This window comes from Stegostoma tigrinum, chromosome 34 (genome assembly GCF_030684315.1).
Source record: "Stegostoma tigrinum isolate sSteTig4 chromosome 34, sSteTig4.hap1, whole genome shotgun sequence".
NCBI lineage: Eukaryota > Metazoa > Chordata > Chondrichthyes > Orectolobiformes > Stegostomatidae > Stegostoma > Stegostoma tigrinum.
Window position 1 is genome coordinate 20,630,395 of NC_081387.1, and position 25,318 is coordinate 20,655,712.

Sequence of the window (25,318 nt, forward strand, 5' to 3'; positions counted from 1 at the left end):
TGTTAACGTAGCCAAAACAGCGATGCTGGGTTCAGAGCTCTGTGTCTGCATGCGCGTACATCTTTGTGGGGTTGTTTGGGTGGGATTAGTGGGGTGGAGGGGGAAATTAACCCACCTTTTTTTTTCGTGAAGGAGGGTCTAGGCCCGAAATGTCAGCCTTCCTGCTCCTTTGATACTGCTTGGCCCGCTGTGTTCATCCAGCTCTACACCTTGTTATCCCACCTTACAAAGGGGTGGCTGAATGGAGAGGAATACTGATTTTGCAATCCTGTATGAATACTACTCACTGGAGGCCTCAACGTGGACTAAGATCAGAGTTGGCTACTCAGAAGACCAGGCTCAAATCTGATTCCCTCAGTTCCCCTGAGGGGAAGATAGACTAAGAAGTGAAATTCAGCCCTGTGACTGCATTGGTAGTCATTTCATCTGTGACCTTTGTTGGTATAGGTTTAAAAAAAGCAGGATCATTCCTCAATGGAAGGGAGTGTAAAGATTGGCATCCGTAATCCTTGACTCTGTCCTTATGTGGAAACAAGAACGTGAACTTGTTCTAACTTGGCTTCCGGCACTGTTAGCTGAAAGCCAAAGGTGTAGAAAACAGTCAGGAGGGCACACCTTGTGACTCGGGATCAGATTCACCTCATCTCAGGTTAACAGAAGAATGCTGGAGAAAGAAGTTGCCGGTCTCGCCATTTGTATTCATGAGAACAAGGTGCTAGTATATATCGAGTTTGATTTTTACTTTGCACTCTATGATCTCTAATCACCCCGGCACTAACACTTCCCTCTGCTACGAAAACAAGGACTCCAGAGGTTTACTCACATTGTCCTTCAAGGTGACATTTGCCCCTCGACCTAGAAGCAGTTTGATAATTTCAATGTGCTTGTGTTCTGCTGCCCATATAACCGGAGTCCAACCACCACTGTCCTATACAGAGAGACAAAAGGGAAAACCATATGGATTAATAGTACTTAAAAACCCAACTGTAGGCATATTGTGTGAAAAGGATTAGACTGAAGTACCAAATCTGGATAGACATAACTTTAAATGCAGGAAAAGTATTTGGATGTACAAGCGAAGCAAATTTATTACTAACACTTTCCTACATGAGTTAAAAAGGTGGGGCAAGTATACCTCCAGCTCTCTTCTATAACAAGTACTGGATCGAATTATTTTGTTGGACCCAACTCTCTCATATTAATGGCAACAGATATTCAGTTAAACTTTTCAGGGCAAACCAGACTGTTCAAATTCTATGTCTTCTGAAGCAAGAGTATCTCATTATTTCCTGAAAGTCAGAAGACAAAAGGATCCAAATTTATCTTCCGTCTTCCTGAATGCGCCTTGCAGGGGCCCCTTAACACCCAGTATTATTCCTATGACAGTAGGGGTAAATTAAGAAAGGATTAGTTGATGGGCTGAGCAGATGCTGGCACAATCTGAAGAAGGGCCACTGGATCCGAAAAATTTTAACTGTGCTTTCTCTCACAGATGGTGCCAGACCTGATGAGGTTTTCCTGAAATTGCTGTTTGTGTTGCTGGCACAATCATGTCTGTATTAATGGACAGAGCTCACTGGGAACTTGATCAAATTCCCTCATTTAGGGTAAAAAAAATCTTCATTATCACGTTTCAACCCAAAATATGATCTGCTTTCGTAAAGTCAGAAATCTTGAAACAAAGAGTGTTAAAGCTTCAAAATTATACCATGTATTCTTCCACAGGAAGAGGGCATTACTAGCTGGGCCAGTGTTTGTTCCTCATCCTTGAGAGGATGATGGTGAGCTGCCTTCTTCAACTGCTACTTTTGTGAAGTGCATGTGGTGTAAGTAGACTGTCTAACAATGCCGTTACAGAAACACGTGCAGGATTTTGACTCAAAGACAGTGAACAGATGGTAATATAGTGCCAAGTCAGGATGCTATGTGGTCTGGAGGGAATTTTTCAGGTGGTGGTGTTCCCATGCATCTTCTGCTATCTCCTACTAAGTGGCGGAGTCTGCTGTTTTAGAAGGCATTCTCTGTGAAGGCTTAGTGCGTTACAGCAGTGTATCTTGTAGATGGCACACATTATAGCCACTGTGTATTGGTAGGGGGTGTGTCAATACTGAAGAGTGTTGGATGATGTACTAAGCAAGTTGATCATCATTGAAGGTTGTTGTATTTGCACCCATCTAGACAAGTTTTCCATCAAATGGTCTTTGGTAGGGTCTTGTTCCTGTGTTTCATGGCTCTATTCGCAAAGGCTATGTTTCCACATGTTTTATTGTTAACTCCCTCAACTAGTCCTCCCACTGTTAATGATTTAAATGCAAATATACACAGCTGACTTTGCTCCTTCACTCTCTTTAGAGATGGACCCTTTTTTTTGTTAGTTTCCTACACGTGCACGCTACAAGTGATTTCGCCATTTAAATGCACAGTGAGCAGGATTAGATTAAAATGCATAGGCTCTTACCCATGCTCACAGTCCCTACTTATGGACATATCAACTCACCTGTGTGTTCAAGTCCACTTGTCCAGTAGCCAGCAGGAAATGCACCATTTGGACACTCCCATTTTTAGCAGCATGGTGCAGACATGTGGAAGCATCTAATTCCTAAGCAGCAAACAATAGCAGATCTCAACACAGGAACCTCCCAGTGTGTTTTACAGTCAACAGAACATTCACAGAACATGGCCATAGTTGCTGGTTGGCAGGGAAAAAAAACACACCAACCAAGGCAGAGTAAAATCTCATGCACAACTCCACAGAATAAAGAAGCAGAAGTAGGTCATTCAGCCATTTGACCCTGCTCCACCATTCAATTTGATCATTAATTCAGAGACCCAGGCAGTCTTCTCGGCATCTTGGTTCAAATCCTGCCATGGCAGGTGGTGGAAGCTGAATTTAATAATTGTCTGGAAATAAGAGTCTAATGATGACCATGAAACTGTTGCTGACTGTCAGGGGAAAAGCCCATCTGGTTTGTTAATGTCCTTAGGAAATGAAATCTGCCATCCTTACTTGATCTGGCTGACATGTGACCTGACGCTTGCAGAAATATGGCTGACTCTTAATTGCTGTCTGGGCAATGAATACCTGACAGTGATGCCGACATCCATCACTAATTTTTTTAAAAAAGCAGCTCCCGCTTTCGCCCATTTGTTTAGCTGTAGAATCTATATTTTCTTAGGCCTCAGTGCTTTCTACGGCAGTTAACCCACATGTTCACTACTCTTTGGGTGAAGAAATTTAACCTTGTACCTCGGTCCAAAGACAAAAGATATGTTAATCTGGCTGCTCTCCACAGTGCAGGGATGGGAGGCTCTGCTCAGTCAAATGAGGTGAGGGACTTTCAGCTGTACTTTCAAATTCTTCCTGTCACCGAGCAGAAACATTCAGGTTGTCATGAACTCAACCTTTGATTTCCAGAAGCTTGTCACAGAATCATATGGCACAGAAGCAGACCCTTCGATCCAACCAATCCAAGATGAACAAAATCCCAAATTAAACTAATTCCACCTGCCTGTTTCTGGCCCATATCCCTACAAACCTTCCTATTCGTGTACTTATCTAAGTGTCTGTTGAACGTTGTAACTGTGCCGGCATCCACCACTTCCTCAGCAAGTTCATTCCACACACAAACCACCCGCTGTGTAAATAATTTGCCCCTCGCGTCTTTCTTAAATCTTTCTCCTCTCACCTTAAAAATATACTGCCTACTCATGAAATCTCCCCATCCTAGGGAAAAGACACCTACCATTAATGCTATGTATCCGCCTCATGATTTTATTATCCTCTAGAAGGTCACCTCTCCACTTCCTACGCTCCAGTGAAAGAATTGCTCCAGCCCATTCAGTCTTTCCATATCACTCAAACCTTCCATAACCGGCAACATCCTGGTAAATCTCTTCTGAACTCTCTCTAGCTTAATAAGATCCTTCCTGTAACAGGGTGACCAGAACTGGACACAATGCTCCATAAGAGGCCTCACCCAGTCCTGTACAACCATAACGTGACTTCCCAACTCCTGTACTCAAAGGACTCAGTAATAGTACTTTAAGAATTTACTGTGGTATGGTGCCTGGGTCTGGTCACCAAATCTCAGCCAGGACACGGCAGTTTTAGAGACAGTGCACTAAGATCCATGATAATGATTCCAGGGAACGAGCGACTTCAGAGTTGTGACAGACTGGAGAGGCCACAGCTCTTCAGACTAGGATAAGAGCAGGTTGGGAGGACGTTTGATAGATATTCCAAATTAAGAAGGATCTGAGCAAAAACAGATTAGGAGAATCTGTTGCCAATGGTAGAAAGATTGGGAACCAGCAATCACTGACATAAGGTAGTTAGTAAAGGAAATCAGGTTGGATGGGGAAAAATCTAATGCAGTGGGTGATTAGGATCTGGAATGCACTGCCTTACAGCGCAGAGGTAGATTCAATTGAGACATTCGAAAGTGAATTGGATAAGCACCCGAGTGAAAATATTTACAGAGGTCACAGCGAAAGGCAGCACTTAGTGAATTTGTTCTTGCAGACAGATATCACAGACAAGGCGGCTGAATGACCTCCTTCTGAGTCATTACCATTCTATGATTTTGCTTGATTGCCTGACAGCAGGATGTTAATCTCTCATGCAAAGAACCCTTAGTGCACAACTTCCACCCCAAAATACTAATGACAACAATTACCATGGCAATAACCATCAATAACAACACTTGTTCATCCAACAGCTGCCAATAATTGGGTAGACTTTTGAGGCTTAACTAATGAGATGGGAAACTGTAAGAATGTAGGACTTACAGCATGGTTTTTAAGGACAGAATGGATATTTTCCTGAAATGTGCCATTCTGTGATTCCCTGTTTCTTAGGGATTAAGCAGACCTACCCTTTCAACCCATTTCAGCAGGATCTAATCATTTCAATTCGGTCATATAATGTGAGTGTCCAACTCCAATTGCCCTTCAGCATTCTTCTTGAGTTACCACAGTCCCTGTGGTGCAGCTGAACAAGTGACATCTGGAGGGTGTACCAGAAGTTGGGCCCAGTGACAGTGAAATAATGGCAGAATTGTGCATGTGCATGTGCGAGAGAGAGGGAGAGAGTGTGATCAGGACAGTGTAGCAGACCCTCTCTGAAACAAACAAGTTAAGAAACCAAAAAAACACAAAAACCAAAGAACCGCTGATTCTGGATATCGGAAACGAAAACAGAAGTAGCTGGAAAACCTCAAGAGGTCTGGCAACACCCGTGGAGAGAAAGCAGAGTTAATATTTCGAATCCAGCATTCTGAAGGGCGGCACTGGGCCTGAAATGTTAACTCTGCTTTCTCGCCACAGGCGACGCCAGGCCTGCTGAATTTTCCCAGCGATTCCTGTTTTTCAGTCCAGAAGCTATTTGGGAAGACTCCTCTCACTGCACCTTTGGTGAATAGTTACCTTGTGGAAGACACATGCCCCATGTTTTGCAAGTAATTTGACAACGTCATAATGGTTGTTCATGATGGCTTCCATTAATGGAGTCCTCTGGAGCTTGTCACATACATCAACTGTTGCACCAGCCTGACAGGAAGGACAGAAAGAAGCCAAATTTACATAGCCCTGTCTTAAAGGTTCCCATTTCAAACAAGACTAATCGACAGGAAATACCAGTTTAGAAAGTTTGGGGACACTTGCTGTTCTGGAATGGGCAAACCTCCAGTTGCAATCAGCCACTTCCGAAGGTAGAGTTGAGAGGGCACGTCTCCAATTTCAATTGTGCCACCACTTGTGTGCTTTTAGCCAGAGCTGTGAGATTCCCCATCCAACACTCTCTTTGACTTTCTCGGTCAGCTCCTTTAGGGAGCTCCTCAAGTCCTCTATGACCCAGCTGTTTATCACCTGTTCTCATATCTGCCGCACGTGCTCTCATACTTGCTGCTAATTTTGCTTTCAAAAGGTGCTATGTAAAGTTGAACATTGATCCTTCAGGACATTTCCACACAGCCCAGACGCGTCTGTCTCACCATACACGGAAACACCACGCTCACCACTGCCAAATCACAATGCCCAACTCTCTTGAAATGCCCAGTATGGAAAACTGAAACTATCGATAAACCAAATGCATGCGGGATTGTGGACATATTATGAAGATGCTTTGCATGTCCTGCAGTCAGGAAAACTGATAAGGGAGTGTTGGAAATGGCTTGCAAAAAGAGGAAATTAGGGCAAAGAGAGAAAGATATGATATTCTTGTCACGTCTTTCGAGCTGGGGTTAGATAAAGGCAACTGTTGGATTGGAAGGTCAATAAAATTTAGAAGGAACAGAGAGAAATGAACAGTGGATATAATGGACTGGATGCAGTTGACTGACATGGAACATGTGAAGGTCACACAGAACAAACAGGGATGGAGGTTCACAGCAGTCAGACCTCTGGCAACAGGATGACACCTGTGAATGAACAAATGCATCAAGAATGTCCATTTGGAGCGAGTGTTTGTAGCTTTTGGGATCAAGAAAGCAACTGGGCAGGTAGGTGAGACAGAAACTGCTGCTGTGGTTGCCTAGGACAAGGCAACACTGTATTCTGCACTCTGATCTATCATCCTGATGTACAAACGTATGGTATGACTTGCCTAGATACAATGCTTTTCATTGTATCTCAATACATGTGACAATAACCAAATCAAATCAAACCAAACCAAACCAAAACAAAAAGGAGGGACGACCTGAAAAATCAGAGCAATACTGCCTTCACAAAAAAGGCGGCAAAAATATGGAACGCTCTTCCACAAAACTCAGTCCTGTTAGCTCAGTTATTCATTTTAAATTTGAGATTGTTAAGCATTTTTGCTAAACAAGGGTGTTCTGGAAATATAGAACCAGGAGATGGATTAGAGTTAGGACATAGGTCAAATACAAACTCATAGGCGCGAAGGAATGAATAGCTCCCTCCTGTTTCTGATTACTGTGCATGAAGAAAATTGTTCAGATACCGATCCAAAGTCTCCTGAGGAGTCTGAACCGAATCCAGACCAAGGCTTGAATGTTGTTACGTCCTCGCCCATTCTACTCCATTTTTGTCTATACTAATGTGCAATGACACTGGGAGCCTCTAAAACAGCATCTGAGAGGCAGAGCGAATGATTTCACTTATTAGAGCGTGTGGGGACATGGTTCCACAAGCAGCTATAATGATTCACCTCTAACACCCATTCCACATCAATTCATCAACAACAGCCTTGACTGCAGGCTATAGCATCGTAGCCAAGAGAGTGCCCATGGGAGTGGATATTGCGGTGAACAAGTCCCCTATCCTCAAAAAAAATTCAGGGAAAACAGAAGTTCAACAGAACCACTGCCCAGAGCCAAGAACTCAGTACAGATAGAACGGACCCAGAGATTCCTTCTCGTTCCCAATGATTGTGATTTGATTTGCTTTGATTTTATTACTGTCACATGTACCGAGATACAGTGGAAAGTATCCATTTGCCTGCTAACCAGACAAATCATCACCGACATAAGTACATCAGGATAATATAACAGAATGCAGAAAATAGTGTTACAGCTACAGAGAAAGATCAACTCTAATATGACAGGTCCAAGCACAAGTCTGATAACAGTGGAGAAGAAGCTGTTCTTGAACCTGTTAACACATGTTTTCAAACTTCTATATCTTCTGCCTGATGGAAGAGGGTGGAAGAGATCATAACTGGGGTGTGGGGGCCATTGATTATGTTTTCTGCTTTTCCGAGGCAGCAGGAAGTGTAGATGGAGTCAACAGAAGGAGGGCTAGTTTTGTGACGGACTGGACTGCATTTATAACTCTGTCATTTCTTGTGGTCTCGGGCACAGCAGTTGCCATAACAAGGCTGGGACGCATCTGGATAGGATGCTTTCTATGGTACATCTAATGAAATTAGTAAGAGTCACTGTGGACATGCTGCCTTTCGTTAGCCTTCTGAGGAAGTAGAGGTGTTAATCTGCTTTTTTGACTGTATTGTTGATGTGGATGGTCCAGGACAGATTGTTGATGATATTTAGGAATATCCTCCTAGGAACTTGAAGCTCTTGACCACCGATACAGACAGGGGCAAACCCTCCACCCTTGAGGTCAATGACCAGCTCCTTTGCTTTGCTGACATGGAGGGAGAGACTGTCGTCTTCATGTCATGCCACTAAGCTCTCTGTCTCTTTTGTGTACTCTGTCCCTTTGTTACTTGAGGTCCGATTCATGACAGTGATGACATTAGCAAATTTCTAAATGGAGTTAGAGTTGAATTTGGCCACACAGTTGAGAGCGTAGAATGAGTATAGTAAGGGGTTGAGTACACAGCCTCGTGGAGTGTCGATGTTGAGGGTTATTGTAGAGGAGATACTGTCACCTATCCTTACTGATTGCAGTCTGCAGATCAGAAAGTCGAGGATCGAGATGCAGAGTGTGGATCAGAGTCCTAGATCATGGACTTTGGAATTATGGTGTTGAAGGCAGAGCTAAAGCCAATACATAGGAATCTACATAGGTGCCCTTGTTACGCAGATGAACTAGGGATGAGTGTAGGGCCATGGAGCTGGTGTTTGCTGTGGACCTACTGCGACACAAGGCTAACTGTACTGGATCAAGGCAATCTGGGAGGCTGGAGCTGATGTGTTACTAACCTCTCAAAGCACTTGGTCATGATGGATGTCAAAGCTACCAGGCAGATGTTAAGGCATGTTGCCCGATTCTTCTTTGTGCCTGTAATGATAGTGGTCTTCTTGAAGCAGGTGGGAACATCATAGTAAGGAGCATTAAAGATGTCAGCAAATACTCTTGCCAGCTGGTGTGCACAAGTTGAGTGCACAGCTGGATTCTCCATCCAGGGCAATCATTTTCTGCAGGTTCATGTTAAGACGGTCGATCTGACGTCTGCGGTGGTGACTGTGGGTACACCCGAGGCAATCTAGCCAAGTGACACCTTCCGGTTCATCCAAGGTTTCCGGTTGGGGGACACTCGAATTAACCTCTTTGTCACACATTCCTCTGCATAGTTACTGATGAAGTCAGTGATGGTAGGGGCATACTCATTCAGGTTGGCTGCCGACTCCTTGAATATGGAACAGTCCACTGACTCCAGCAGTCATGTAGGAGCTCATCCATTACCTCAGCATTGTACGTCTTTCCATACCAGATCCTTGCGCTTCTCAATAGTTCACTGATGGTTCTGTACCAGATCCTCAATGGTTCAGTAGTATACATACTCGGGATTTGGGGGTTGGTTGGTTGTCTAGGACTGTAATGAGGAGCATTCACGCAAAGGGTCATAAATTCTTGACCTCAATGGGATGCCAATGCACCATCATCAAATACATTTAAGGTCAGGGTAGACATATTTTTGATTGCCCAGGAACCAAGGGATACAGGGAAACAGAGTGAGGATGTGAGAGAGCGAGAGCGAGAGCGAGAGCGAGAGCGAGAGATGGATGGACGGAAGGATAGAGAGACAAATGGGTAGGTTGAGCGTAAACCCAAGATCAACGATGATCAACTGAATGGCGGAGTAAGCCTGTGGAGTTGAATGGTACATTGCTGCTCGTGGAAATCACTCAGCACCCCAGTGCATACTTTTATTCATTTGTTTCAAAATGTGTAAAATAAAATTTCGTACGTCATGTGCTCCGTGAGCAGTGGCAGTCTGCATGTCAAGAACCAAGAGCGACAAGTGTCTGACATGACCAGCACTCTCAACGCACTCCAAAACACAACTATCAGAACTCCTGTCCTTTCGCCCTATAACCTTTGACATGCAACACATTTGGGATCTCTCACCTGCAGCAGGATGTGGCAGATCTCCAGGTAACCTTTCTGGGCGGCTGCATGGAGCGGCATGCGTCTGCTCTGCTGGTCTGTCTGGAAGTTAGGATCATGGTCATCCACTGGGAAGTGGCATTAAAAAGAAAGATAAAGACTAAAAGTGAGAGCAAGATGTAGCGACACAACTACCCCTCCCACCTCAACTACAGCATCACTTAATCTTCCCATCCCTTAACTGCGCCCTCAGCCCTTTCCCAGCTGCCACGTTGCTCTGTAGAATATCCAAGATACTTTAAAAAAAATGAACATTAGCGTGGGATCTTTCGATGGGACCTTTAGCAGCCAACATTTTCTCCACCCAGTCATGCAGATCTGAGTTGTACTGGGGAAATGCCTCTCACTGCCTGTCATCACGTGCCTCTGTTACACAATCTGAGCCTCCAATTACCACATGAATTCATAGCCACCACAGCGGGACATTACATCTGGTCAGTCCAGATTAGTGTGTGTGCATCTATGTCTGTGCATGCGTCTGTCTGTACATGAGTGCACATACGTCTGATTGTTAGTGTGTGCTGTCTATCTGTCTGTTGCATGTTACAGATGTTTCCTTCTTCGGCCACAGCAGGTTCAAGGTTAAATTAATGGAGGCGTTCAAAAACACAAAACTGTTTTGGGAAGAGAGGTAGAGTTTCAGGAGCAACAGGAGGTAACCAGAGGACAGAGCTTCAAGGTAATCAGCAATGGAACAGGACTCGAGACGAGAAAATGTGCTAAGTTGTAGTGATCTGGTATGTTGTGCCTAAAAGGGTAGTAGATAAAGATTCATAGATTCATACAGCGTGGAAAAGGCTCTTTGGCCTGAAGTCTGCACCAATATAACTATCACTAAAACTGCTAATCTCAATTTTAAACCATATTCTTGAATGTTATGCTATTTGAAGTACTCATCCAAATACTTTTTTTTAAAAAGGTAGTGAGGTCTCCAGCCTCCATTGCCTTCCCTAGCAATGTATTCCAAATTCCCACCACCAGAAGGTTTCCTTCTGAATCTCGGCCCCTTACTCTAAAAGTATTGACCCTCATGACTGACCGCTCACCAAGGGGAAGAGCTACTCTCTATTCACTATGTTCATATTTCTCAATCATGTCCCCCAGTCTTCTCAGCACAAATGAAAACAATCCAAGCCTACATAGTCTCTCCTTACAGCTCAATTTCTTCATCGCAGGCAACTTCCTGGTGAACGTCCTCTGTACCCCAACTAGTGCTATCACATCCTTTCTGTAGTGAGATGACCAGGATCACGCACACTACTCCAGTATGGCCTGACCAATGCTTTGTACAACTCCAACATTACCTCCTTGCTCTTATATTCTTTGCCACAACTGATGAAAGCAAGTGTCCTAACTGCCACCTTTAATATCCTATTCAAATGCTCTGTCAACTTCAAGGACCTGAGAATAATTACCCCAAGATCCCTCAGTTCCTTTAAGCTATCCAGTGTCCTGCCATCCAATAAATACTCCCTTCATTCTGTTTTGTCTTTCAAAGTACATCACCTCATACTTATCAGAGTTAAATATCATCTGCCACTGGTTTGCCCATCTGATCAACCCATCTTCCAAAATCTACAACTATCTTCTTTGCGATTAAACACTTTACCAATCTTGGTTTTGTCTGCAAATTTGCTTAACATTTTCCCCACGTTTTCATCTATCTCATTAATAAGGATCTCAGCACTGATAAGTGGTGCACCATTGGACGCCAGTCTCCAGTCACTCATATAGCTTTTTACTACTACCCTTTGTGCCCTATTACAAATCCAGCTTCTCATCGAATTCGCCAGGTTCCCCACAATTCCATGTGCTTTGACCTTCTAAATCAGTCTCCCATATGGGACGTTGCCAAAAGTTTGGCTAAAGTCCATATAAACTATGTCAACTGAACTTCGTTCATCCACACACATTATCACATTTTCAAAAATGTCTGTGCGTAAAAAATTCGTTAATCTCCCTCTGATGAAGGGATGCTGACAATCCCTATTAACCCATTCCTTTCCAAGCAGGTACTAATTCAATTCTTCAGGATTTTCTCCAATAGTTTTCCGACCACTGACGTGATACTCACTGATCTGTAAATTCCCAGTTCATTGCTACCACTCTTCTTAAAAAGTGGAACCACATTTGCAATTCTTCAATACTCGAGCACATCCCCCATGGCTAGACAGAAACTAAATATTTGTGTCAGAGCCCCTGCAATTTCCTGCTTTGTCTTCCACAGCAGCCTAGGAAGAAATTCATCTGAGCCAGTGGATTTGTCTGTTTTTAAACCCGACAGAGCTAACAATATCTCCCCATTTCCAATGTCAAACAGTACAAGTTCCTCACAGACCCTTTTCCTGAATTCCATACCTATATTCTCTTTTTCCAGAGTGAAGACTGAACAGAAGTATTTGTTTAACACCCAAAAGTCCTGCAGCTTCATACACAGGTTTCCCCCTTGGTCCCTAATGGGCCCTACTCTTTCCCTGGTTAACTTCTTCCTTTTAATGTATTTATAAAAGATGTTAGGATTGTCCCGAAATCTGTTTACAAGTGCTCTTTCATACTTCCTTTTTGCTCTTCTAATTGCTTTCTTAAGTTCCCTCCTGCATTTCTATATTCATCTATCGTCACTCAGAAAAGGAAACTGGATAAATGCTTGAAGTAAGAAATTTACGTGGTTACATGGAAAGATCAGAGTAGCTAAATGCATTTGTGAAAACAGAGATGTGATGTAGCAATGCGCTAGTAAGCTATTGGTCTAAGGTTCAAATTCCATCATGGCAACTCATGGAGTCTAAACTAAATTGAAAGCTCTTCAAAAATAAAATGTATTTTGCTAAATCTTTTCATTTTCCACTTGCCAGGGTCTTCAACAAAATACCAAGGTAAGAAAAGCAATGTTTTACAGTTTATGAGAAGAGAGTTAATTGATTGGCAAAAGGTCTCCATTTGCTAGAGGCTTTGCTTGAAATAGTTAAATGATGGCTAGTAGCATTTCCTTCTCATACAGTATATAAAGCTGCTCTCCTTGCATTGGCAATCCTACAAATATTCTGATTAGCTCCAGTTAAAAATCTTGGACAAAACTGTGACTTTTCAGCAATATTCAAGTTCTGCACCACCAAATAACTACTCAAAACGAATTAATCAAATCAATCATTTAAAAAGAGAAAATGAAAAGTGAAAGGTGATTCTCAGTAGTGGTGACCGTAAGTGGAGGAAATCTGCCACCCTTGTCTGACCTGACCTGTATTCGCTTCCATACCTACAGGAACGAGGACAAATCTAATCTGCCTCCACAGGTGATTAAAAGACAATCAACAACTGCCTTGCCAGCAACGTCAACAGAAAAAAGAAAGAACACTTTACCAAAGGGCCAGTTGATCTCCTGTGTTACATTTTCTACGACTCTGTGTGAACGTATACATTTCTGGTATACACCTGCCCTCACCTCCAGCAACCACCCACCCACCCTGCTTCAATCTCTCAAAGCGGCGACTGCAGACACTGCTTGCATGCAAAGAAAAACAAGCCAAAAGGCCAAATGCGCTTACGCAGCATGAGCAGCACTTTCTGCAGTTCCCCCTGCTTGGCCCAGAGGTATAGCTGCCGTGGGTGAAATCGCAGTTTTTTCCGCCTGTGAGGGGACAGAGAGAGGTCGATTGAACGCTCCAGATAAAATCCAGTCACACAAACAACATCAACATCACATCAGAGAACACAACACCATCCCTCAAAGACTCATGAAGACTTTCGAACCTGCATCAGACTTCCCTTGCTCTGTCAATGGGGATTGAGCAATGTTACGCAAGTGAAGGCAATGTCAGTCTGGAGCTGGAGGGAGACCTGTGCCATGACAGGCCACCTCAGTCAGGGCTGGGCTGGGATGTTGTGCTTCATGTCGACAAGGGAGAAATCGAATGGTGACCTACCGAGGTCTTTAATGCAATGAAATGATTCCTCAGAACAGAGGTAGAGAAGGTGCTTCCACTTAAAGCCAAAACTAGGGCTGGAAATCTCAACGACGTTCAATGGAGAATTCAGGAGAATCTTCTTTACGCAAAGTGCTTAGGATGTGGAAGTCACTAACATGTGGAGTGGCTCATGTGAGTAGCACAGAGCAACTGAGGGAAAGACAGACAAGACCACAAGGGCAAAAGGAACAGAAAAGTTTGCTGAAAGTTGAGTTGCCACAAAAGGGACTTAGGCTATGTGGAGTATAAACATCAACTAAATGGTGCAGTGACAACACAGATTCGACAACAGGTAGTTATGGCATGAGTAGCTCAGATGTAACTGAGGCATAGCACCAGCAGGTGCGACACCACCAGCTTAGGTACAGCATGGGGAGGAGTGGTGCCTGGGTGAAACACCAGCAGTAGTGACATGGACAATCCAGGTACAGCACCAACAGCTCAGATATACTACTGAAGGGCACCAGGAAAGCATTGGCAACTGGAGCACTGGCAGCTCAGGTATGGCACTAGCAGTTGAGATACAGCAGCAGCTACTGCTCTGGAAACTCAGCTACAGCACTAGCACGTGAAACACCAACTCTCAGATGTGGCACTGGCAGGTGTTGCACAGTTACTGCCACAGTCCACACACACTCACAGTCAGAAATAAGAGGCGCAAAATTTCTCTCTCTTTAAACTCTGTTACCTCTGGATCGAAAAATATGTAAGTGTGCTCGCAGTCAGGGACTTCATTTTGAAAACAGTAAACACCCTGCCCAGAGCTCCCACTTACCTCTCAGCTTGCTGGAGAACCAACCCTTTCTCCAGAGCCTCTCTTCCGGGCCCAGGTGGAAGTCCAACAGCTGACAGTGTTCTCCCAGACGGCAGGACGATGGACGGACCCGAGCTGTCGATACTGTCCGCGGGGGGCTCCAGGCTCGATTTCTTTGCTTCTCCATTCCCGCTCATCCTAGCACTTGAGAAGAAAAACGGGAATTACAAAGGCTTTAAACAGGGAAGTTGTAACTTCAGCTAGTCCTAACCCAGAGCTCCAATATTACACAATGTTTCACACTGGATACAGAAACCGTTCACAGAAACAATTAAAGCAATTCCAATTGTACCTCAGCTGATAATACATCAACAGATATCGTCATTTATGTAGTACATTTAACTTAGTAAAATGTCCTCAAGTGCTTCAGTGAACCACACAAGGATACAATTAACAAGTGACCAAAAACATAGTTAAAGTGATAAGTTATAAGGAGCAAAGAGCAAGCTAGAAAGAGAACAGACAGCAGGGGAAGAGAGTGAATAGACAGAGGGGGAAGACACTGACACACACAGACACACACGGAAGAAGAGGGAATGAGAACAGAGAGAGATTTGGGGAGAGAGGGAGACAGAGACAGAGACATGGAGATACAGGCAGTGAGTGAGAACACTAGAATTGGAGTAGCACAGATATCTAGGAGGACTGTCCAGGTGAAGGATGCTACAGAGATAGGAATTATCAAAGTCAAGGACAGGTGTGGAAACAACCAGAGAGAAAGTTGAAATGAATGCATTGCTGGCCTAGGGTGCCATTGCAGGTGAACAAGCAGAATGGGACTTGTTGCACGCCTGGAGTTTTGGCTGACCTCTGGCTATGACATGGTAAAACATCTGGGGACCAGGTAGAGATTAATGAATAACATTTCATGGGCGTTAGTGTAAATCTGACTTCCCCCTTCACACACAGCTGTCATCATTCAGAGCTCAGTATCCAATAACCCTGCTCCTGCTCACCTGGCATGTGTGGTATCGGCTCTGCCATTCATCAAGTGTTCCTGACTGGGCGGTGCTGGGACCGGCACCATGCTGGACGTGTCGGCTTTAGCCACGGTGATCTCCTGTGCTTCCGAAGCATCCTCCCCACAGTGTGGGCAGAAAATCATCCCATTCAGCTGGGAGACGCAGCTCTTGTGAAAACGGTGAGTGATCCTGAAGTCCGGGTGACACTCCAGAAACGATCCCTGTCAACAGCCCAAAATAAGCCTCACTCACTCACTCACACCATGCAAATAGCACAGCTGACCACTCGCATCAAATACAATGGGAAGCCGCAGATAAATTGAGTTGCAGGAAAAATAAATCTTAATGGATTATTTTGTTCGCTATAGTGGAACAAAATAATCAGTGCATGCTAACTGGATTCAGACATGCAAAGGTGTTGCAAATTTGAGGTTCATAAGGATGTTATGTCTGGGACTGTCTCTTTAATTTAAGGTAAAATGGAGGAATGAGAAGGCGCACTACACCTATTCTGAATTCTACCTGATAATACTGTAAGCTGGGGTGGCTTGGGGTCTAAAGATTAGAGAAGAACACAGGTTATTTTCACTGGTAAGAATGTATGAGCTAATCACACCTGTGAACAATGAACAATGGGAGCGCAATGATGGTAGGTAAACTGAGAGACTCCACATCTCAAAGGAGATGTTAAAACATCATCCATTATTCATTGATAATAAAATGTGAGGCTGGATGAACACAGCAGGCCAAGCAGCATCTCAGGAGCACAAAAGCTGACGTTTCGGGCCTAGACCCTTCATCAGAGAGGGGGATGGGGGGAGGGAACTGGAATAAATAGGGAGAGAGGGGGAGGCGGACCGAAGATGGAGAGCAAAGAAGATAGGTGGAGAGGGTGTAGGTGGGGAGGTAGGGAGGGGATAGGTCAGTCCAGGGAAGACGGACAGGTCAAGGAGGTGGGATGAGGTTAGTAGGTAGCTGGGGGTGCGGCTGGGGGTGGGAGGAAGGGATGGGTGAGAGGAAGAACCGGTTAGGGAGGCAGAGACAGGTTGGACTGGTTTTGGGATGCAGTGGGTGGGGGGGAAGAGCTGGGCTGGTTGTGTGGTGCAGTGGGGGGAGGGGATGAACTGGGCTGGTTTAGGGATGCAGTGGGGGAAGGGGAGATTTTGAAACTGGTGAAGTCCACATTGATACCATATGGCTGCAGGGTTCCCAGGCGGAATATGAGTTGCTGTTCCTGCAGCCTTCGGGTGGCATCATTGTGGCAGTGCAGGAGGCCCATGATGGACATGTCATCAAGAGAATGGGAGGGGGAGTGGAAATGGTTTGCGACTGGGAGGTGCAGTTGTTTGTTGCGAACTGAGCGGAGGTGTTCTGCAAAGCGGTCCCCAAGCCTCCGCTTGGTTTCCCCAATGTAGAGAAAGCCGCACCGGGTACAGTGGATGCAGTATACCACATTGGCAGATGTGCAGGTGAACCTCTGCTTAATGTGGAATGTCATCTTGGGGCCTGGGATGGGGGTGAGGGAGGAGGTGTGGGGACAAGTGTAGCATTTCCTGCGGTTGCAGGGGAAGGTGCCGGGTGTGGTGGGGTTGGAGGGCAGTGTGGAGCGAACAAGGGAGTCACGGAGAGAGTGGTCTCTCCGGAAAGCAGACAGGGGTGGGGATGGAAAAATGTCTTGGGTGGTGGGGTCGGATTGTAAATGGCGGAAGTGTCGGAGGATAATGCGTTGTATCCGGAGGTTGGTAGGGTGGTGTGTGAGAACGAGGGGGATCCTCTTGGGGCGGTTGTGGCGGGGGCGGGGTGTGAGGGATGTGTCGCGGGAAATGCGGGAGACGCGGTCAAGGGCGCCCTTGACCGCGTCTCCCGCATTTCCCGCGACACATCCCTCACACCCCGCCCCCGCCACAACCGCCCCAAGAGGATCCCCCTCGTTCTCACACACCACCCTACCAACCTCCGGATACAACGCATTATCCTCCGACACTTCCGCCATTTACAATCCGACCCCACCACCCAAGACATTTTTCCATCCCCACCCCTGTCTGCTTTCCGGAGAGACCACTCTCTCCGTGACTCCCTTGTTCGCTCCACACTGCCCTCCAACCCCACCACACCCGGCACCTTCCCCTGCAACCGCAGGAAATGCTACACTTGTCCCCACACCTCCTCCCTCACCCCCATCCCAGGCCCCAAGATGACATTCCACATTAAGCAGAGGTTCACCTGCACATCTGCCAATGTGGTATACTGCATCCACTGTACCCGGTGCGGCTTTCTCTACATTGGGGAAACCAAGCGGAGGCTTGGGGACCGCTTTGCAGAACACCTCCGCTCAGTTCGCAACAAACAACTGCACCTCCCAGTCGCAAACCATTTCCACTCCCCCTCCCATTCTCTTGATGACATGTCCATCATGGGCCTCCTGCACTGCCACAATGATGCCACCCGAAGGCTGCAGGAACAGCAACTCATATTCCGCCTGGGAACCCTGCAGCCATATGGTATCAATGTGGACTTCACCAGTTTCAAAATCTCCCCTTCCCCCACTGCATCCCTAAACCAGCCCAGTTCATCCCCTCCCCCCACTGCACCACACAACCAGCCCAGCTCTTCCCCCCCACCCACTGCATCCCAAAACCAGTCCAACCTGTCTCTGCCTCCCTAACCGGTTCTTCCTCTCACCCATCCCTTCCTCCCACCCCCAGCCGCACCCCCAGCTACCTACTAACCTCATCCCACCTCCTTGACCTGTCCGTCTTCCCTGGACTGACCTATCCCCTCCCTACCTCTCCACCTACACCCTCTCCACCTATCTTCTTTGCTCTCCATCTTCGGTCCGCCTCCCCCTCTCTCCCTATTTATTCCAGTTCCCTCCCCCCATCCCCCTCTCTGATGAAGGGTCTAGGCCCGAAACGTCAGCTTTTGTGCTCCTGAGATGCTGCTTGGCCTGCTGTGTTCATCCAGCCTCACATTTTATTATCTTGGAATCTCCAGCATCTGCAGTTCCCATTATCTCTGATCCATTATTCATTCACAGGATGAGGGTGTCAATGGTTAGGCACCATTTACTGCCCATCGCTAATTGCCCAGGCGGCAGTTAAGAGTCAACCACATTGCTGTGTGTCTGGAGTCACATGTAGGCTGGGCCAGGTAAGGATGGCAGTTTCCTTCCTTAAAAAGACATTAGTGAACCAGATGGGTTTTTCCAACAATCAACAATGGATTCACGGTCATCACTGGATTCTTAATTCCAGATTTTTTTTGAATTCAAATTCTGCCATCGTGGGATTTAAATCCCTGGTCCCCAGAACATTATCTGGGTCTCTGGATTAACAGTTCAGTGATAATAACACTAGGCCATCTCCTCCCCATTATTTGTAAATGCTTATAATGTAATTTAATTTGAAAATACAGTGGAGTTGATAGTCTGGAGGATAGCTAATTAGCATTTCTACTGGATACAAGGCCCATGTAATTTATAGTAACACAGAGGTCGGCTTCGAGCGGAGAGGAGTCTATTGCAGGTTTTCCCGAAATATCACTGAACCTCAATGACAGGATAAATCAGCATGAATTTGAGAGAAAAAGTACTGAGGGATTGAGACTGAATATCTCTATTCACTAGGCAGAATACAGATGGGAGCCCACTGTCAAGTTGAAGATACGGATTTGAGAGGCTTTAAATGAAATACGAATTGCTAGCTTTGATGAGAAGGTAGAACCTCACACCTTACCATAAAGGTCAATTCAGAGATGAGCAGTTTCCGGGTTAGGAAAGGAAAACAAAGAAAGGAAGTCCTCGAGAGCTAACGGCCACTTTGGATTAGTTCATGAAGAATGAAATGTCCATTTAATAACTAGTATCAATCTGGAAGGAAATTTTTGGTAGTTTCGGAAGATAATGTGAAACTATCTTGCAGTTCAGGGCATAAGCTGCCTACTGAAACAGAGCAGAGAGTCAATGTTGCTTTTGTTCATTACAGTAATACCTTAACACTTGAAATTGTACCGTGATCTTTTGAGTAGTTACTAGAAGTCTGACCAAAACTATTTAAAGCTATCAGTCACCACAGGGTTTAACAAGAAGTGTAAGAACTAGGTCAAAGAAACCTGCTCTATCATTTAAGAATATTGTGGCTAACTTCCACATCAATTCACCCACAAAATAATTAAAGGGTGAGCAGTGTAAATTCAGGCAAAATGTTTCCCCTGGCTGGAGAGTCCAGAGGCAAGGGACGCAACTTAAAAATAAGGCAGAGGCCATTTGATGAGTATTTTTTTTCAGTCAGAGAATTGCGAATCTTTGGAATTGTCTGCTAGAGGCCTGTGGAGGCTTAGCATTTAAGTATATTTCAAGCCAAGGTTGATCAATTTTTGATCATCAATGGCATAAAAGGCTATGGGGATGGTGTGGATAAGAGGAAGTTTAGTGTTTGTTCAGCCATGATGTTATTAAATGGTAGAACTGGCTCGATCCTAAAAATGCCTACGCCTGTTCCTGTGTTTGCTATCCGAATGAATACTCAAATTCACATATATTTTGTCCTTCTGGCTCTCAATCTCACTCTTGATTATCAGAACTGGCACAGGAATGATGGGCCAAATGGTCTCCTCCTCTTCTGTATTATCAGCTGCATTAACACCACACAATTGCCAGACAATGACCATTTTCAACAAATCTAACCTCAGCTTGTATTAAATGGCATTACCAATGCTGAATGCCCCACTATCAACATCCTGGTGATTACCATTGATCTTGACTGGTTATATAAATAGAATCATACAGCAGGGATACAGACCCTTCAGTCCAGCTCATCCATGCCAAAGCGTGAACACGTGCACCAGAAGATTCAAGAACAGCTTCTTCCCTGCAGTTATTAGACTGTTGAATGGATTCTCCAATGTCAAATGTTGATCTTGCTTAGCGCATGTCCTGTGCAATGTAACTTGTATGCCTGTGTTGTTTTTGTTTTCACCCTATGATCTGTGTGTCCTTGCTTACTATGATCTGCCTGTACAGCTTGTAAACAAAGCCTTTCACTGTACTTAGGTACATGTGACAATAAAGCAAATCAAATCAAACCCACTAAGTTTCCCAAAGTAAACTAGTCTCACTTGCCTAAGTTAGGTCCGCATCCCTCTAAAATTTTCCCATTCATGTTTCTGTTGTAACCGTATTGGCTTCTACCACATCTGCTTACAAAGGACCCGCTGTGTGAAAAAGATGCCGTTCAAGTCCCTTTTAAATCTTTCTCATCTCACCTTAAAAATATCTCCCATCATTTTGAATTCCCTTGCCCTAAGAAAAAAACCTTTGCTATTTACTTTATCTATAACCCTCATGATTTTATAAACATCTATAAAGGTCACCCTCAATCTCCAATACTCTAGTGAGCAAAGTCCCAGCCTATGCAGCCTATCCTTACAACTCAAGCCCTACAGTCCCAGCAACATCCTGGTAAATCTTTCCTCAACCCTCTACAATTTAACCATATCCTTCTTACAGCAGGGTTACCAGAACTGTCCTCCACACTCCGAAAGTGGCCTCACCAACATGCTGTGCATCCTTAAAATGATGTTGCAACTCCTGCACTCAGTGGTCTGAGTAACAGAAGCAAACATGATGAACACCTTCTTAACCACCCTGTCAACCTGTGATGCAACTTTCAAGGCACTATGTACCTGAACCCCAGATCTGTCTTCTTGACAACACTACCCAGGACCCTCGTCTTAATTGTATAATTGTCCCGCCCTTGTTTGTTTTTCCAAAATGCAATATCTCGCATTTATCCAAATTAAATGACACCTGTCACTCCTCAGCCCATTTACCCAATTGATCAAAATCCCGCTGTAATCTTAGCTAACCTTCGACTATACCACCAGTTTTTGTTTCATTCGCGAACATATTAACCGTGCCTCCTAAATTTTTATCCAAATTGTTTATAGAAATTACAAACAAAAGTGGGCCCAGTACGGATCCCTGTGGATCCCCTACAGTCAAGTCAATTTGGTATCCAATTGGCAAGCTCTAACTGAATCCCATGTGATCTAACTTTACCAGTTATTCTACAAGCAGAACCTTGTTCAAAGGCTTTACTAAAGTCCATGTAGATAATTTCTACTGGTTTACCCTCAATCATTTTGGTAATGTCACCAAGGAAGTGTAGGTTTGGCCACAGTAAAAGTAGGGTTACAAGTTAGTGGGAGCGAGTCAGTAGAAACTGGTTGGGCCAAATGGCCTGTTTCCACACTGAATTTTTTGAGGCTGTTTTTTATATGCAATCAAGTTAGCGAGATACAGTTTCCCATAGACAAAGCCATGCCGACTGTCCATAAACAGTCCTTGCCTCTCCAAATGCGTGTAAATACTATTTCACAGAATCCCCTGCAATAACTTAGTCACCACTAATGTCAAACTCACTGACCTCTACTTCCCAAGCTTTTCTTGAAAAAAAGTCTTTTATTAAAGGCGCAACATTAACCACCTTACAGTCCTCTGGCACCCCACCTCAAACAAATATCTCTAGGTGCCCTGGAATTTCTTCCCCAACTTCCACAATGTCCTGGGATACACTTGATCCGGTCTTGAAGATTAATTGACCATTATGTTTTTTAAAGACCTCCAGCAACTCCTCTTCTACTGTTTTCAAGACATCAATATTTATTTCACCTAGTTCCCTAGCCTCCATTTCATTTTCCACAGTAAAAATTGACAAAATATTTTACAGAATTCCTACAGTGTGGACATAGGCCATTTGGCCTAACAAGTCCACAATGACCCTCTGAACAGCATCCCACCCAGACCCATCTCCCTACCCTTTCCCTGTAGCCCTACATTTCCCATGGCTAACGCACCTAACTTATTCATTCCTGAACACCATGGACAATTTAGCATGGCCAATCCACCCAACTTTGCACTGTGGAAGGACAAAACAGGCAATGGAAACCCACGCAGATACAGGCAGAACATGCAAACTTGAAGCAGACAGTTGCCCAAGGGTGGAATTGAACCTGAGTCCCTTGTGTTGTGAGACAGCAGCACTAACCACTGAGCCACCGTGTTGAGTATCTCTCCCATCTCCTGTGGTTCCACACATATATGATCTCATTAAACTTTAAGGGGCCCTATTCTGTCCCTAGCTGCTCTTTTGCTCTTAACGTACTTGTAGAATATTTTTGAATACTGTGGGCACTAAAGCATGTCAGAGGCTCAGAATTCAGCAGCAAGGAACGCGCGTCCAGACTCCCCAAACCCTGCCTACCACCTACAAGTTAGCAAGGTGATGCAATACTGCCCACTTGCCTGAATGAGTGCAGTTCCAAAAGCACTCAAGAAGCTTGACATTTACAAGGACAAAGCAGACTGTATCACTGGTACCACATCCTCTGACATTTACTACCTCCACCACCAATGCACAGTCGCAGCAGTGCATATCACCTTTAATATACATTGCAGAAATTCAACCAGAGGCCTTGGAATGTACCTTCTAAACACAGGACCACTACCAGATAGGAGGACATAGGTGGCATATACATGAAGACACCACCATCTACAAGTTTGCCTCCAAGTCAATCACCATCCTGACTTGGAAATATAGCACCATTCATTTGGTATTACTGGGTCAAAAATCCTGGAATTCCCTCCCTTTATGGCATCGTAGTTCGACCTATAGCGTATATATTGCAGAAGTTCAGGAAGGCAGCCTCACTACCACCTTCTCAAGCAAATCTAGCGATGGGCAATAAATGCTTGCCAAGCTAATGATGCCCACATACGATGAATGAAATGGTCCTTCTCACAAAAATTCAAGAATTGAAAATCATAAAACCTTGATGTTACGTGGTTAACATCATCAGCAAATTACAGCACACATTTCTAACTTCAGAACTAAAACTTAACTCTTAAAATTAAGTACTAGTACTTAGAAATACTGTCAATTTAGTTATAGAATTGCAAATTCTCAGGATCCGGTACGTTACTTTCATTAGGATTTCCCGAAGGCCTCCCTCATCTCGTTTGGATGACAAAATGTTGTTTGGCTCAGGGATCCAGGATCTTACCGCTATACAGAAGTAGCCACAGCCCGGGCAGCAATGGTGTTTCACCATTCGAGCCCTGTGTACTTCACACAGGACCATCAGTGGCACTCGACTGGATGGTCTCATCGTCTCACATTTGGTGATGCTGTTACTGCAGCCGCTCAGCTGGGGAGATAGAAAAGCAGCAGCAAACTGTAAATCTTGCCATTCCCCTTATAAGCGATCATCAAATACAGACACTCTCCCTATTAAAGGTATCCTCACAAGATCATACTTACCAAAATTGAAGCTCATGGAATCAAAGACCAGTTTGGAAACTGGTTGAATGAAAGGAAGAAGTGCAGTAGGAATGACAAATACTTGTAATGGCAGGATATGATTAACGGTGCCCGAAGGATCTTTGGTGGACCTTCACAGTGTTTACTCATAACAGAGATGTGCTATTGCCCTGACTGACAAGCTTGGTATCATCGACACATTTTGAAATTATACTCTGCATTTCGGAATCTAAGTCAATTAGAGTCATAGAATCACACGGCACTGAAACAGACCCTTCCGTCCAACTTGTTCATGCCGACCAGATATCCTAAATAAATCTAGATATGGAATGCCCAGTCAAGAGGAAGAAGGAAGCTTGCTTAAGGTTGAGGAAGCAAGGACAGGACTGGGCTCTAGAGGTCTAGAAGGTAGCAAGGAAGAAACTGAAGAATGGACTTAGGAGAGCTAGAAGGGGGTATGAGAAAACCTTGGTGGGTAGGATTAAGAAAAACCCCAAGGCGTTCTATGCTTATGCGAGGAACAAGAGGCTGGCCAGAGTGAGGGTAGGGCCAATCAGGGGTAGTACAGGGAACTTGTGCGCGGGCTCAGAAGAGGTAAGGGAGGTCTTTAATGAATACTTCGCTTCGGTATTCACCTGTGAGAGGGGACATTTGTGAGGAAAGCACAAAACAGGCAGATGTGCTTGATATAAGGAAGGAGCATGTGCTAGAAAATTTGAGAAACCTGAGGATAGCTAAGTCCCTTGGGCCAGACGGGATACACCCAAGGTTGCTACCAGGGAGCGAGGGAAGGGATTGCTGCTGCTTTGGCAATGATCTTTGCATCCTCACTATCCACTGGAGTATTAATCAGAAGATTGGAGGATGGCAAATATCATTCCCTTGTTCAAGAAAGTGAATAGGGATTATCCTGGAAATTACAGACCAGTCAGTCTTACTTCTGTGGTGGGCAAATTATTGGAGAGGATTCTGAGAGATAGTATTTATGATTATTTGGAAAATCACAGTTTTATTAGAAATAGTCAGCATGGCTTTGTGAGGGGCACGTCATGCCTCACAAGCCTTACTAAATTCTCTGAGGATGTGACAAAACACATCAATGAGGGCAGAGCACTGGGTGTGGCGTATATGGATTTTAGCAAGGCATTTGATAAGGTTCCACACAGTAGGCTCATTCAGAATGTAAGGAGGCATGTGATTCAGGGAAATCTGGATACAAAACTGGCTATCGATTAGGAGACAGAGGGTAGTAGTAGACAGAAAGTATTCAGCCTGGGGCTTGGTGACCAGTGGTATTCTGCAGGGATCTATTGTAGGACCTCTGCTCTTTGTGATCTTTATAAATGACTTGGATGAGGAAGTGGAAAGATGGGTTAGTAACTTTGGTGATGACACAAAGGTTAGTGGAGGGCTATTATAGGTTGCAATGGGACATTGACAGGATGC

The 25,318-nt window shown here is 44.7% G+C and overlaps 1 protein-coding gene across 2 annotated transcripts in view; it reads right to left on the minus strand.

Moving 5' to 3' along the window:
• Positions 1–25,318, minus strand: part of ehmt2 (euchromatic histone-lysine N-methyltransferase 2) — an 88,906-nt gene that overhangs the window by 28,298 nt on the left and 35,290 nt on the right. For both annotated transcript variants that reach the window (XM_048520146.2, XM_048520145.2), the window contains exons 17-24: positions 23,616–23,759; positions 15,549–15,775; positions 14,554–14,736; positions 13,359–13,441; positions 9,775–9,881; positions 5,425–5,547; positions 2,498–2,599; positions 824–928 (exon numbers count right to left, since the gene is read on the minus strand). In XM_048520146.2, coding sequence (XP_048376103.1) covers positions 824–928; positions 2,498–2,599; positions 5,425–5,547; positions 9,775–9,881; positions 13,359–13,441; positions 14,554–14,736; positions 15,549–15,775; positions 23,616–23,759 — 1,074 coding nt within the window. The remainder of the gene's footprint in view (positions 1–823; positions 929–2,497; positions 2,600–5,424; positions 5,548–9,774; positions 9,882–13,358; positions 13,442–14,553; positions 14,737–15,548; positions 15,776–23,615; positions 23,760–25,318) is intronic.